This window comes from Ambystoma mexicanum, chromosome 14, assembly GCF_040938575.1.
Source record: "Ambystoma mexicanum isolate Mex_15411 chromosome 14, UKY_AmexF1_1, whole genome shotgun sequence".
NCBI lineage: Eukaryota > Metazoa > Chordata > Amphibia > Caudata > Ambystomatidae > Ambystoma > Ambystoma mexicanum.
Window position 1 is genome coordinate 606,872,024 of NC_090940.1, and position 16,259 is coordinate 606,888,282.

The 16,259-nt window shown below is 46.3% G+C and overlaps 1 protein-coding gene across 1 annotated transcript in view; it reads left to right on the plus strand.

Annotated features, from left to right (window-relative positions):
• VIPAS39 (VPS33B interacting protein, apical-basolateral polarity regulator, spe-39 homolog) overlaps nucleotides 1-16,259 on the plus strand; it is a 375,619-nt gene that overhangs the window by 66,558 nt on the left and 292,802 nt on the right. The window contains exons 3-4 of the mRNA XM_069637994.1: nucleotides 3,266-3,365; nucleotides 11,186-11,335. Of these exons, the coding sequence (XP_069494095.1) occupies nucleotides 3,266-3,365; nucleotides 11,186-11,335 (250 nt within the window). The remainder of the gene's footprint in view (nucleotides 1-3,265; nucleotides 3,366-11,185; nucleotides 11,336-16,259) is intronic.

The following is a 16,259-nucleotide window of genomic DNA, read 5'->3' on the forward strand; positions in this document are numbered from 1 at the left end:
TTGGCTATGTGGGTTTAAACCAGCTTTTGTTAAATGCTTCTCAAAACAAGGCCAACAAGCTTTACAACCTTTGGACCTTTCATTAGTCCCCTTCTGCCTTTGGCAATAACCATTGGATCCGAATTGCCTTGCTTTTGGTTTCTCTTGGCTTGAGCAGTGGTTGTATGCATTAGCTTTATATAATATTGCCCCATTGGGTTACTGGATTCTCAACAAACTGACACGCTAAAAGTTACAGTAATTTGATTTTCACAATTACTGTTTTCTAATAGTTCGGTATTCAAAAGGATTTTTAGTATTGCTTCTACTGATACACAAGTGTTTGCTGCTTCGTAAACACCTGCCTTGGGCACTCAAGCGGTCTCGAAGTGCTCCGGGTTCACTATCAGCAGGTGAACTCACCAGGTAAGGCATGAACGTTCCGATCCCCTCTCTGCTTGCAGGTTTTCTGCTCCAGTGGCTACTCGCGCCCCAGAAAACTGCTAGTCCTGGTCCACCATCCCCTGCGCCACTTGTAAAATGAGCTTCCTTTGCTCCAGAGGCTCTCTGGTGCTCGCCAGTTACAGGAGACAGCCTCTTGGGGAGGAAAGCTTCCCTTGCTTTCGCTTCCTGCTGCAAGCCCCTGCAAAACACGTCTTCAGAGGGTAAGCTTCCCTCTTTCACGCTGCACAACCTCTGCACTTAAGGCTTCTGGAGGCACAGACCTTCTCAGGGCCGGCTACTGTATGCTGCTTAGCAGTGGTCCCAGCGTCTTCTCCCTCCTACAGTTTCTGTGTCGGCTGCATAAATGGTTCACACTGCTCTTCCTGCTAAATCTGCTCCACAATGGCCTGCATCTGATGGGGCCTTTTCAGCCTCCCAGTCTCCTTCAGGTGTGGGTCATTTCTATTAACAATCGGACCACTCCTGCAGTATTGTTTTTCTTTAGCCCTCTTCTTCGTCCCAGTGCTTCAGGAATTATGGGACTGGAAGTCCCTAATGGCAAAGTTAGTTGTTCTGTCTTGATTTTCATCCTTAAACTCATTTCTGTTTCCCATAATAACCTTTAAAGAAATATCGTAAAGATCCGTCACCAGACTTGATTATAGAGAGAAATGAAGGTCTTTAGAGTTTAAATTGTTATTATTTGCAGATCTCCTTTCACTGTACCTTTGGGAATTAGGGGAGCTTCTAGCTTTATATGTCTCCAGGGTTTTTATTTCTCCCAATGCCTAGGGGTTTATGATTGTTTTTACCCACTTTAAGCTGTTCAACATGTGAAACAAAAAGATTATGACAACAAGCCATTAGAGTTTTTGGTATTGAGATGTCCTCCCTAGAGGAAGATGAATACTGCGTCCCACCCCACAGAGTCATCTTATTCCCCAGTGCCCTTTCTGTTCTCAGGGGATCCTCCCGCAGAGCACCAGCCCTAAGTTCAGGATCAGAAAGCACCTGTCTTTCCCTGGCCACCTGGTAGGAGAATTTAGGCAGGGGTTTAATGAGGGATCTGTAGGATTCACCACACATGTCTCTCACGTAAGCCTGGTTCACTATCCTGCCAGGCCTCTCATCGGGTCTCTCTGGGGTGTTCTGTCACCAATTGGTCTCTCTGTTTCATCTCACTGGGACGGGGAAGATGGTTCTGCACTTCCTCCCAGCCACAGCCTCTGGGGTCTCCCAGTGCCTTCCCAGTCCCCCTCTGCGTGCCTTTCAACTTGGTTTGCAAGGGTTCTGGTTCTCTGCATCACCTGTGGGCTTCTCCGGCTTCCCCTGGGCTCTTGTGGTCTGCTCTCGGCGGCTCCGCCATGCTGGTTTCTCTCTGCACGTTGGGTCCCACCTGGACCACTTGGATGGCTGCCTTTTCGCCACCGGATGTCGGGTTCTCCTGCCTTCGGGTAAATCTTGGCTCTTCTCCGCCTTCTTGGTCCCAGCCTTCCCTTTCCAGGCATTGGGTCTGCAGCGCGTCCTTTCTGCACAGCCTAGCTCCCCAGCACGTTGCTCCTCTGGGGCAGGACTGGACATTGAGGAGAGTCCTTTGTCAGGTTTTATGGCAGATTGTCTCTCTAGTCTCGGATATCTAGCATGTTCGTATTGGTTCTGTGTAGGGCTCGTCATTGCTCTGCTCTTCCTCGTCTCAGTACTTTTGGAGTCATCCATACTCGCTCTTCCCTCATTCATCCTCATCACACTATCGGCTGCCTGATGTACATGGCTGCTATGTATGAGGTAGTTAGCAGAAGAAAGAGGAGACCGAGAGGGTGGATGTGCTTGGGCCCTGTTCATGTGGTTGGGTGAGCGATGTCTGGCGGCATGGCAGTGAACACACCACATTCTCCCTTGATGGTCTTCATCTCTGTCATAGAGGGGGTTCCCCCCCATGGGATCCTCCCACTGAGTACCAGCCGCAGGGGGACTATAGGGTAGCGGCCGCTCCTCCCTGGCCCCATGGGGGGGAAGGATCCCTCTTCCAGGGAGAAGCGACGGACCCAAGGGACTCGTCACACCATTTTGAATTTAGGCACAAGCAGCATTCTCACCAAGTGGCATATAGGTGCTGGCTCTGGCCTCCCTGATGTTTGTGTGTAGCCGCCACCAAATGACCAGTCAAGCACAGAGTATATTTGTTTCGCCATTGCAAATCTACATTAGGGACTCGCCACTGGAAGCGTGGTGCTCTGTATCAGTGTGTCTTCTTTCAGTCTTATTACGACGGTCATGGGTGAGACAGCTAATGTTTGGAGGGGCATCAGGGGGTTGAAAATCTGCCTCCCTTCTCCTGTCTGATGCATGTGACCGCCTCTGAATCAAGATTACTCTGATCCTTGGGGAACGCATTAAGAGTGTACAGCTGTGGGGTAAACTCTGTGATGGTTATCCTGTGTCTGCTTTTGTCATCATTTCACTAGAGTAATAGGCAGAACTGAAGAGGCTCTGTGGGATCCTCTGTATGACCCTTGGTAGCTTTCATGTATTGTGTGTATACCCTTTCCCTTAGATTGCCTCGGAGCCTCAAAGAAGTGCTCTTTTATGTGACGTCTTCACCAAAGGAAAAGGCTTAATCAAGGGGGCCGCTGGGTTACTAGATCGCCTGATTAACAGAAAAATCTTTGTATAAAATGTGTGCTGAATGACTGACTACCTGGGTGCAAGAGGAGGATGTCTACTTGGATATTCATTTATCGTAATCTGTAGGTGCTTGTACCTTAATTATGCTGGCCTGCAGCCAGAAGCTGAATTCCTTTGGTATTTAAAAATGAACTCACTCAGTTGTTTCTATATTTAGTTAAAAGAGTCAAAGAGAGCAGTGAACAGTTTGCGAGATTTTGTCGATGATGATGACGATGAGCAGGAGAAGTACAGCTGGACCGGAGAGCCAGTGGGAAGTAAGTGATTGATATGGTACTGCAAACCCGGGAGCGGGCTGGTGCGGTTCTCCAGGCTTGGTGCACTAGTTCAGATCTGATACAGCAGCAGAGAACCTTCTAGTGACTGGCCAAATCCACTGCTTTCTCCAATGAAATTATTTCTCAAACACATATGTAAGTATGTTTTGAGTAAATCCATCTCATTTGATGCATCAGTGGTAATGTAAAAACATATTTTGCCTAAGTGCAGGCTGGATGTTAAATATAGTGCATACCACAATATGAGAAGTGTGGTGATATTTACCGTAACCAGTGCAGATTTTGCAGGGATACTGGACTATGTACTTGAAAGAAGGCGGACACTCTCATTATAAATGTTAAGCAGCTTTCAAGTAAAAAGTACACAACACAGGGAGGTTGTCTTGTAATTTGAAGTGCAGAGCCTTGCATTCTCTCAGCATTTGGATCTTCTGAGTTATGCCCCCAGCTAATGGTTTGATGTCCTTTACTATAGCCATCCGGCCAGCAGTGATTTCAAAACAAAGAGAAATAGAATTGGAGCTAGACATGGGTTCCTCTGAGGAAAATCAAAAGATTAAAAAGCAATAGACCATAATAAGAGTTTTACAAGGATTTTTAAGATAAGATGATCTACAACCAACTGGCGAGTTAACAGGCAGCAATGGCGGATGAGTGAAATAGTTACAATGCACTTCCATTTGTTCATTGCCTGCTTGTATACACTGCTCTGGCCATGTTACTGTAAGAATGCATAATGAACAGATGCAGCACTAGAAACTACACCACATAAGCTCTCAAGTCAGCAGATATCTTTAGAAAGGAAGATCTCATGGATTCTTTCTAGTTGCAGAGCAATGACACCTATGCCTCATGCTAAGCATAAACACCACTCAAATCTATAACTCATGATATGGCACTGGATCTCCATGGCACACAGCGCTTGTTGCAAAATTTGCAGTTGCCACTGGTAGGAAAGAATGGGTTCTGTGTCATTTAATTGCGGGATGTTTTTTCACATGTTTTTTTACCGCTAATGTTTTAAAGAAAAAAACCCATCAAATTTTTGAAAATTATTTTGGGGGGTTCCCCCCTTTCGAAGCCCCCAATTCCCTTTATTTTTTTATGTATTGCCGAACACCCACACCCCATATCTATAATTTTCTAACCTCCCCCAAAAATGTGATGTTTTTTTCGTAGAAAAATTCAATGTAAAAAAAACCACGAAAAAACATCCTGCGATGAAAGGATGTTGTACCAAAAGAATGTCTTTTTCCTGCTTTCCCTCTATAGACAGCTGTGAACCCCCCTCTCCCCTCACCCCGACGTTCTGTTTTTCTTTTGAATATGCCCTGACCTTTGGAGCTAGGTAAAAGCTTTTTCACTTTACTAACCTTGCTTAGCGTGTCTATTTTGGGGGCACTGATCAGTCCATATGGACATCAGTGCTGAGTGAGTCTGTCCCCCATTATGAAATTCCTTGTTTGTTTTACATTGGACACATCACCAAACATTTGCAATATGGATATTTTGTATCTGTTTCTCCTTTGTTTTATAAAATGTATGATGTTTTCAGAATGCACTGGTGGCAGCAGACTTTTTTTTCTGCTATTTTTTTTTAACCTTCTTGCATGAACTCTTGCATTTGACCACATAATGCTTTTTAGAGTACAATATTGTTTTTTGGCCTTAATTCTGCCCTTTCAGTGCCGGATAAGCCAAGGCTATGGTAAACCCTTTCCTTGGCACACACTTTGGCAAAGTAGCAGTGTGTGTTTGTGGCCGGATGTGGGGGCTAGAACTGTCTGGTCTCATTCCGCATTCTAGTCAGTGTGTATGTTGCTGGGCAGATGTAGTGGCTAGAGGCTGCCCAGGATTGGACAACCTCTCCAGTTTCAGTGTTCCAGTTCCTTTCTATTGGTGTGCTCACGTGGGTCTCTAGCTCAAACATGGCATAAAAAGAGGACTCCTGCTGCCATTCTACAAATTGTCATTGGAGCCAAGACCCCTTCGACAAGGAGCATCTTGCTGAAGACCCATAAATCATTGCAGCCAAAGAGCATTTCCTTCAGCAACCACCATGGCAAAGTCCTACTCTTTTGTCTGATATCCTGATGGCCTTCATCTGTGCTTCAACCCCTACACTAGTGGGAACACCCAATCTTGATACATGCTCGATGATCCTGCCCTTGGGAGCCTTCGTAAGTGTCATGGACCACTGTGTGGTCTGACTCTCTGCCACCTGGACTACCTCACTGCATCGGCCACTGTCCTGAATTCAGATTTGGGATTCTGCAGACCCTCGACTAATGAGACAAGAGGACTTGCCCTGCATTTGCATCTCTTCAACAAGAAGAGGGACCATATAGAACCTGCTTCTTTGTCTCTGCTACCAGGACCATCTTCCACCATCTAATTGTACTGGCCATTGCTGTCTCCCATCTGCATCGTGTCTTTGGGATTCTCTGAGGTAGTCAGCTTCATGGTGGTCCCTTCTTCATTGTGCCAGAATCGACCAGCTGTTCTGGGCCAGAGCACGAAACCGTTGAATAGCCGGAACTAAATCACGATGCCGAAAGTGACCGCTGCAGCAGCAACCTCTAAACCCCCTTCAACTGGTCCAAGACAAGTCTGCCAGCAGATTCAGAATCAGAGTACATGGTATGAGTTTACATACCTGTTCTTATCCCATCCCTCTATAGGTTTTAAAGGGTACACAGTCCTAACCCTACCTTTCCGTTTTCCTGGCAATGATCGTTGGAGTTCTGGCCATGGACTTCCCTGACTTCTGCCAAGTTGGAATTGTGAGAGGACCATCTAAGAGGTTTGCTTGCTTTGCTCTTTGCTACGTGAGGCATTAAGACCTTCATGTTGCCTTTGCCAACACTTGTTCATCCTTCCTAAAAGAACCCTTGCTGCCTCTGCTAGGCCTAATCTCCTTTAGCAACGGAAGGACTTTTTAAGTATAGAGCTTTATTTTTAGAACACAGTGGATTGTGTTTTTCTACTCTTTGAATAACTTACCTGTTATCTAACTGGTTTATTACTTGCCATCTTCACTTGCTTTACCAAATTTCACTGTTCTATCAAACTGATCTTACTGTGTGAAAAGTAAAGTATTGGTGCTCTGTTGCCAGAGCACATATGTTAATAGCATATGCTTAGTTGATTTACCTGTGATTTTACGTATGTTCAGGGTCCAATAAATATTGCTGTATATATCTGTTCTGCCTAACTTGAGCTATCAAAAGTACTGTAGTGTGCTTAACTGAACCCTTCACCATCCCCCACTCTCCGAAGTCTGAGGCTTACTGCTCAGGCACACTATTTTGTTTGTTTGGCTAGACATCAGTGTCTTTTCCTTTTCACCAGGATAGGGTGACCTCGCTGTCTGTCCACAGGGCTGATTCTGAAAATCCATCTGGGCAGCCGCGTTTGCCCCAACACCCTAAGTGCCAACCTGAACACCATACCGACTCAAGAGTGCCACTCTAATGCCATCACCCCTTAGCACCATGCTAATCTTAACGCCCAACACCACTATACTTTACCTGCTACCTGGGTTCACCACACTGACTTGGAAACACAGTTTGACAGAATAAAGCCACTCCTCTTAGTTGGAGCCTCAGGTATATTGGGAAACCGACAATAAAAATGAATCAACTGAAGAGAGTGGGCGGAAGGTGCGGGGCGCCAAGACTATCACTCCCAGGATGACTCCTAATGAACCCAAAACTCCAAACAATCTTGATAAAGTTGAGCATCTCACATTTTAGAAAAGCCACAGCTTCATTTGTGGCATAAAACTCTAGATGAAAACTATGAAAACTTCAACTGCAAACTCCAGGATTGACCATACCCTTCACGACAAACCAACTATTACACCTGGTGTTAGACAGTATTTATACACTCTGGCCGGCTGTAGGAGGCCACCCAAGGTAGTGAACAGGGAAACTCTGGGAGCTATAGCCAGAACCTTTCAAGGTCGCCTGGAGAGTGGCCACGGCTAAGTACCGGGAGAAGAGGAGTGGGGTTAGGGGTCCACAATGAGTCCAACACAATGCGTAATCAAGGATTACACTTAAAACAAGTAGTCATAAAAATACTATATTTATGGCCAAGAAAATACTATAAAAATAGGCAAGTAATATCACACAGCACTAAATAATAGATACAATCACTTTAAGTCTGTATAACATAACCAAACCACCCCCCCACCCCTCAATACCCGAAAGGGAAGTAGGTTTCCAATAGTTTTGGGAGCTGGGAAAAAGTTAGGAGGGTCCTGTGGAAGTGATGAGGGTTCCAACATTTAGGTAAATACGTATACTAGTGAATAAGACTGTTCCCAACTTTCTGAGGGCTTCCGGCAACAGGGTTTGCCAAAGCCAAACAGTTAAAAAACTTTCAAAAGTTATCAAAACTTTTAAAGGGGAGATAGGGGTGCAGGTAAGTACTGCTGTAACTTACCCCCCGCCCGTACTCCAATTTCTCCTTAGACTTGGCAAGTCATTGGAAGGTCGCCAGAGGTCAGTCTCCCTGTCGTCTGTTTTGGTCACAGGTGCGCAGGAGTTGCGAGTGCAAGAAATGCCCCGGAAGCTTGTGCAATCTGTTCCTGTCGATGAATGCAACTCACACTGATGGCCTCCTCTAGGCACATGACCAGATGCAGGAAAGCCAGTTTTGATGATTGCCCCCATTGCACAGTGACAGCAGGGGACACAGATGTCACGGTCAGTCGTCAGCCTTCTATCTTGTTTCTAGTCGATGCTGGAACATCAAACCTTTGCAGAAGGGACTCTTGTCCTCGAGTCTCGGCCCTTTGACTAATCCCCACATGTCTTCACTTCTCCCCTAGGGGGGGGAGCCCCTTCCCACGAGGCCTGAGAGTCCCCTGGAGGTGATACTCAGCGGGTGGATCTCATGGGGAGGGAAGCCCCTATCGAATTGATGATGACCGGGGGAGAACATGGTATCCCCATAGCCCATCTAAATCTAACACACCTTCCTTATCCATGATGAAGCCAAGAAAGATCAGGGGAAGGAAGCCCTGGTGTTGTATATAGTGAAGTCAAACCGAAGTAGGCCTGGGGAAGGGAGTCCTTCCCCATGGCACTGTGGAAGCATTGAGGACACAATACCTGGAGAAGGGGGGCATTCTGCAGGAACCCAATAGTGAAGAAAACTGTGGACAATAAGGAATGATGCTTGAGTTGGAACTTTGCATGTTGAATTGGAACTGCGAACATTTACAGCATCACAAGCTGGAGCTTTGTTTCCTGGGAAAGGAACAGAGACTTGGAGAAGGGGGTCTTTCTCTCAGGTGAAGTTCCCACCTATGATTGGAACTGTGGCTCATTGTCCAGGAGAAGGCAGTCATTTGTCTGGACCAGGAAGATCTGCAAACTCTTAAAGTTGCAAGTGCGAGGGATAGAATTATAGAATTAGGCTGCCCTGCAGATAAGGGCTGTATCGGCCACTTTTACTCCCTAGCAATAGGCAAATACGCCCCAAAAAATAAAAATGGGGAGTAGAAAGACGCCCAATAATAAATAGGAAACAGACACGTAAGAACATGTGCTACTGCTTTCACCCAATAGCTACATGGATATTTATGGACCAGTAGTGCACTTAGGAGTTGGGAGCGACCCCAGTACCTGGTTCCCCTGCGTGCATGATCATGTATGAATGCGTTGGTTCCACTGTCCCCTCGGCCCTGACCTGGCAGTGTGTTTTCTGACCAGATATCCTTTTATTCTTTTTCAAGAATGCAAGTCCCAAAATCCCTCAACCTGCCAGAAGACCGACCCTTGCTGCAGTCACAGGACCGCTAGAACCACTATAGGGGATCTACAGAAAATCAACGGCATACAGCATTCTCTACTCATCAAGCATCAGTGCCCACCGTAACGCGCGGGAAGGAAAAGTTACCTTCTTTCCTGTGGTGGTGAAACGTCCGCTGAGACTGAATTGCTTCCCGCAAAACCCCAAGAACGGCGGCAGAGTGAACAGGCGGTGGGACTTAACAGACATTTTGAAACGTCTGTGCCAAATTCCCAAACCCCCTGGGAAAATAGCAGGACACAAATGAACCACAAGATTAGGCGACACTGGAAGCCTATGGGAGCTGGGGAGGAAGGCAGAGCAGGATAGGCCTGTATATAAAAGCCTTTTTCGTACAGAGATGAATGAGAGATGTTCAAGGGAGGAAAGAAGAACGTGTAGTGGCGTACTAACAAGATTGCGGCAGTGTTGGAGAGTATTGTATGAGAGTGGGTGCTACCAATTTTTGGATTAATATGTATGAAGGGCGTGTGAGTGGCAAGTGAAGGGAGTATAGTGAGAAAAAGGAGAGTGTAAGAGTTGAAGGGAGAAGCAGTATAGTGTGGAAGGATCAATGAGAACTGTGTAGGTGTGAGAGAGAAGGGGGTGTGATTGGAGGGTGCCGGAGGTAGTAGTGGGGAGGTTGGAGAAAGGAAGGTAGTGAGAGAGCAAGGCGGGAGTGGGAGAGATATAGGGAGAGAGCATAGAGAAGGGGAGAAGAAATGGATATGAAGAGAAAGAGAGAGCCTGAAAAGACCAATGTAGGGGGGAGAGCGTAGATGGAGGGAGAGGGTAGAGAAGGATAGAGAAAGAGGAAGGAACAGAGCGAGCGCATAGTTAGGACAAGGTGAGAGGAGACTAGTAGAGGGAGAAGAATGGAAGGAGATAAGAAGTAGGGAGAGCAGAGAGGGTGTAAGTGTAAGAGCATTTTAGAGACCTATAGCTCGAATGTTCATTGTACCATCTTTTTTCCATTTTAGACCCTTAGGTAATTCCTGGAGGCAGAGAGAGGGAGCGAGAGAAAAGGCAGAAGCCTAGAAGCCTTTAGACGCTTACTTAGAACTGTCTAGACATAGCTAGTAGGGGATATCTATCATAAGTTGCAAGTCACGGGACCCATTTGGAGGGGAGGAGCTAGAGATTTGTGGGCTAGGGTGGCAGAAGCCCATGTGATTGATGAGAACCACCTAGCAACCCTCGTAATCTGGACTCTACAAGTCTTCCTGCATCACCTTTATTTTGAAAAAAACTTAATAAAATCAAGAAAACGTTCCTACTGGTCATTGTGCCCTTAAAGATATCTGTGACAACTGCCAAAACTAGTGTGTATAGATTCTCAGGTTTGTGGTGTATATTATATTTGGGGTATGCAGGGGAGTGTGCAAGATTACCTCTGTAAGATTTAATTTCTGGGAACAGAGAACCACATTAATCAGCTGTTGTATTATAAAAAAAAAGATGGTGGATGTCACATATTTAAGATGGGCTACTTGAACACCCAATTATACATCTTCAGTGAAGTCAATTACTTATAAAACATGTTATCTATATATAATATGCACTACTGGAAAAGTTCTGCGCGTTCACAGAGGAAGTGGAAAGTTCCTTGTGGAAACGTTGAGCTCAAACAGTTGTTCGCTATCACAAGAGGTATTTTCACTGGTGTGGTGTCACACAGCATGCTGCATACATGTTTGCACTCCAGATAATACAACTTGGTCTATGTAACTGTTGGCCGGATGTCTGTATCTATCCTCTTTGCAGATATCTAGTTAGGGAAAAGGTTGTCTCAACTTTCAATGTTGCCGGGGAAATCGTATCTCAAACCTGCAGTCTTAAGAATCACTATTTCATCAGGTCATTAGCTCAGAGCCTTCTGCCCTGGTGGTAAAAGTCTCCCATCTCCAAGATAAATTGTTTATCCAGCTGCCTTGCAGCGAGTAGCCAACATAAAAAAGGGGTCTATATTGTTAAGTAATGCCCTTCTTATTTGACAGGCATTACCTGGTCCATCAAAGAGACTGCGTCCAGCAACCGATCTGCCACAGAACCACGAGCCGCGGAGCCAGCGAAAGGACAAAATGGGAACTCCTTATATCCATTTACAAGACAAGCTTCAACCTACTCCATCAGCAGTTTATTCAAAGGTAAAAGTATGTCATGGTATGGGGTGGGTGTTGTTTGAGGTGGTGAAAGGTTTGTGCTCTGTTTATACCAGCCCAGCATTATGGAGAAAACAGTCAGTTACTTGGACATGTGGGTAAATGAAGCATTAGCAAAGAAAGTGGTGGGTAGAAAGCTTTGAATTTATCACAACTACCAGAAATTCCTATGTGCAGCTTCAATTTTATTATATTTGTCTGTCTGTTTGTTTATTTATTTGTAGGGCGCACCAAACCCATAGGTAACGGCGCAACATGGTACAGGAGTACTTGAGACTTGTTACAATGAAATAGTTACACAATTAAAATAGTTACAATAAATGACAGGAAATATATAGGGAAGTAAAGCAGAATGTTTAGCAGGTGTGCACCATTATAGAAGGTGACCAACATTCTGAAGCTTTCTCAAGGTCATGCTTCCTCCCACAACCGTGCATGACCATTCCAGCCCAAACTGCTTGGACATATCCCCTCTGCAGAGGAATATAAGCTACTGCAGACATGTTTGCGCCTCCATAGTCTGCATCAGTGATCTTGATTCTGTAGGGACAGTGAGGAAGCGACTTAGTCTATGCATACCCACTTGCATTACAACAGGAATTCATGTATGGGAAGCTTTCAAGTATCAGTAACCACTAGGAATCCTTAGGAATTTATGTGCCAACATTTTAGCATATTGCTTCCATTACAGGAGGGGCCCATCCACATCAATGTTGTTCCTGCAACAAAGCAACCTGAAACATGTTTCGGCATAACTGCTGTGAGATCAAATGTCCTGAACTATGACTTTGGCATGAAGCCTTTTGACCTTTGCATGTTTCATTGATTGGTTATTCAACTTTTATTTACCCATGAGTCCTAATTTTAGCCTGTACTGATGACCCTGAAGGTACAGTGCATGACAATATTTTTTTGACAAAACCCATAGCTGCCACAAAACAGAGACGAAGAACAAAGGGAGTGGGCACGGGTTGTTCCATCATTGGATCTTTCATAGATTCACATACTGTATCAGTATTCCCCGTCATCAGGCTGGGAATCCTCAGTAACACAGAGCAGTTTTTCAAATAAATTCAAAACTGCGGTCACATTAGTACTCTAGTAGAGTCATTTTTGGTCATATCACCCCACAGTCAATAGAAAAGGCTCCTTTCTCACTACCCCTGGAAGCCATTTTCAGATTTTCTACTGCATGTTATGCATTGGGGTCCTCAGAAAGCTCTCGAAATTCTTCATTATAATCTGCTTTGTTGCAAATTTATTTTCAAATTTATTTTACGGTGTGAAGACGTTTGCCTCCAGTGCCGTCTGGAGTTGCTAATGTTCCGGTGGCCCTCGCCTCCTGGGAGTGAATTTTGACTTTTTTCTGGTCACAGCCTTCATCCCTCCATTGCGGACACTAGTAAGAAATGTCTCTTCAAGGCCAGTGCGACATTTGACCTCAAGAATGTCTACGTGGAGGATCTCCACAGAGATTGTCTCTACTGCTTGTACCTGACATACGATATAAAAGGCTGTTCCATCGATCAGTCGTTTTCTAATAAAACGCCCCAGGACCGTCATCGCAGGATAGTGCTTAGTCGACGATGCTGCTGGGGCCTCTGACTCTGCGTCGCTCCGTAGTCATGCCTCCCTCAGACCGAGCAGGCCCCTCCATCGGACTCTGTCTTCCAAGAGGTCGAGATCACACTAGCTTTCTCCCCTCAATGACTACTTCTGCAACCTTCTAGTCCTGTTTCGTTGACGGCACATCATCTGCGTCATCTTCAAGGAAGATCTTGTTCCTCATCCACGAACTGTACAACCCAGGTCAGATAATCTTCCTCGTCCACAATCGACGACCCAGGTCGAATCCTCTTCCACGACTCTGTCGACGACCCTTCAAGGTCAAGCCTTCCACGCGGTTGGCGACCGCTTCAATGACTAAGACTCAGTCTCAGCCATTTCATTCCTCATCAACGGTTACCACCTCCTTATTGTTCGTAATATTCACCCTTCAGTCTCCTTCGGCACTGGCAGCCTTACCCAGGCCTATGCGACCGTTTCCTCTGCCCCCTGATGTGACTACCCCTATACCGACTCTTCTGACGGTACATCCTGAAGACATTCTTCAGCACGTTATCGACACAGATTTTGAAGGATTAGGTATTTTCCGCTGGCGACATGGAAGTTCTATATTCCAGTCCCAAGTCGGCCATGCCTCCTCCTAAGGAGGCTCCGGATGGTATGTCTCCAAGTGAAGTCCTTACTCCATTGGAACCTCTTCAGGACATTTCGATGGACATTTTGGCCACTATGCAGTTGTTGGTGTCTGAGCTACAACACAGGCTGTTTGTTCCACCTACTCCTCAACCCAAAGACCCATCTGGGTACTTGGATGTACCTCCTCGTCCTTCCAACAACCAGCTACTGCCTGTACCTGTGCACAACCTTATGGACACTGAATCCAAGGATTCCTTCTCTCAGACACATACACCGATGGCACTGATAAACTTGATGACGTACTGACAGGGGATGCTGAACCGGATGATGTTCCTCTCTGTGATTTTCCCCCTGATGAAATCTGCTTTTTTCATGCTGTGATGTCCAGAGCCACAAAATTGTTTGACTTTGTTTCCAGAGGAACAGACAAAAGAGGGTATCCTCTACCAGCACAGAGATCAACCCAGGAAATCGGTAGTTGCCATTGCAGTACTGCAAGCTATATGGGAGGATGGTCTGTTGACTATGACCAATCCATCCTCTGCACCTCCCAAGAAAGAAAGTTTCAACTGTAAATACAAGGCCTTCAGATCGCAACCCAGTCCAGATTTTGTGGTATCAGTGGCAGCCCAAAAACTCTCAGCCAATTCTTCCTCGCTCCCCCTTACAAAGAACGCAAGCATATGTATGATTTTGGCAAGCGCATCATATCTATAGCCGCTGCCACCATCAAGGCGGCTAATGCTAAGGCCATTCTGTCGAGATACGACATGGAGCTTTGTTATAAACTAGACTCAGTCCCAGAATTTCTTCCAGATGACCAGATGGGTGAGGCTTTCGCCCTGCTTCGCGAAAGCGAAGCTGCCTCTGACCATGCAGTCAGTTGATTTTGCCGAAACTGGCTTCAGACAACTTGAAATTGCACTTTCCTGTGCAGACAAGGATGCCTTGAGGCCACCAACTTCCGGCTGGAAGCCCAAGCGAAGTTGGTGGATATGCTCTTTGATGGCGTGGATCCTTTTGTCAAGAAGGTGGACGACACCCTGCAAGCCATTTAAGCGGACATGGAAACAGCACAGTCGCTCGGCACCTTGCAACAATGCTGCCAGTCTTTTCGGTCTGCGAAGCCCTGTTTCTCAAGGATATCAAGAGACTACAGGCCCTCTTACTGGTCTCCATCATACTGGTCTCAGATATACTTGGCATCAGACAGCTATGTGGCAAAGTCCCAGTCTTACAGAGGAAACCAACGCCGCCACGGCACCTCACATGCCAGTAGTCAACAAGTAAAACAAACCTGAACCATCTTCGGGACAGCTACTCCATTTTCACACCGTAGTGCGAGGGAGACTTTCCCAATTCGTTGCCCAGCAATGTTCCATCACCACAGTCAAAGGGTTTTATAGTTGCACTCTGGAGTTTGAAAAATGACCGCCCACAATTCCTCTCTTACACAAGGTCTAGAAGCATGACCCCTTACTAGTAGAGGAAGTAAGATCAATCCTGCGAAGGTTTCGATTGCAAAGTTCCCATTGCTTCAACGGGGACAGAGAGTGTACTCCTGGTACTTTCTTGCCAAAATGACAATCCGGAGGCTGGAGACCCATCCTCGACCTCTGCATTCTGAACAAGTTCCTCAAGACCACAATCTTCAGGATGGTTACACTGCAGCACGTCTTGTCCCAGCTGCAGGAGCAAAACTTCCTGGCATCCTTAGATCTGAAACTTTCTTTTTTCCACGTCCCAATTCATTAAAGGCACAGCGAGTACCTGCGATTCACTGTGGCGGGTAGACATTTCTATTCTAGGTCCTGCCTTTGAGTCTTCGCTCAGCCCCAAGGGTATTCACCAAACGCCTTACCACGGCTCACCTTCGTCGCTCAGGAATGCATGTATACCTGTACCTTGACGACTGGCTGATGTGGGTGGATTTGCAGCCCCTTGCTGCCCACAATACCGAAAGAACTATCCTATGTTTACAGTCGCTAGGGTTCTCTGTGAACTTTGCAAAATCCTGTCTGACCCCATATAAGCACACACTATATTTGGGAGCTCACCTCAACACGAAGTCTTGCATAGAAGATCCCTCAGAGGAGAGCGAGTGGTCCATTCTTGCAAAGGACCTCTTACTCTCCCGGATGACTATGGCCTCGGTCTGTCACCTGAAATCCCATCTAGGGATGATGTTGTGCATTCCTCTCCTCCTGCATTGCAGGCTCCGTATGGAGCCTCTGCAGGAGTCCCTCGATGCGCGACGGCAGCAGGCCTCGGGATCCTGGGAGGACAAGATTCTTCTGACGCAGCACTTCAGGAAGGCCCTGAGTCTGGTGGTTGGTCCATGCCCATCTCGTTCAGGGTGCCCCCTTTTGTCTACCTCAATATCAGGTCACTGTCACAACGGATGCCTCTATGGAGGGCTGGGGCGCACATACAGGGGCTCCACACACCAGAGGTATCTGGACAGTGGAAGAGAAGACTCTTCATATCCATTTTCTAGAACTGCGTGCATTGTTTTGGTCCCTCAAATCCTTCCTTCCTCAATTAAAGGGACATTGATCCGGATATTTACTGACAACACCACCACAATGTTCTGTATCCGCAAACAATGTGGCACTAGATCTCTCTACCTGCCAATGGAGGCTCAAGCCCTATGGCACTGGGCATTGCATCAGAACAGGCATTGGGCATTTCATCAGAACATGTTCCT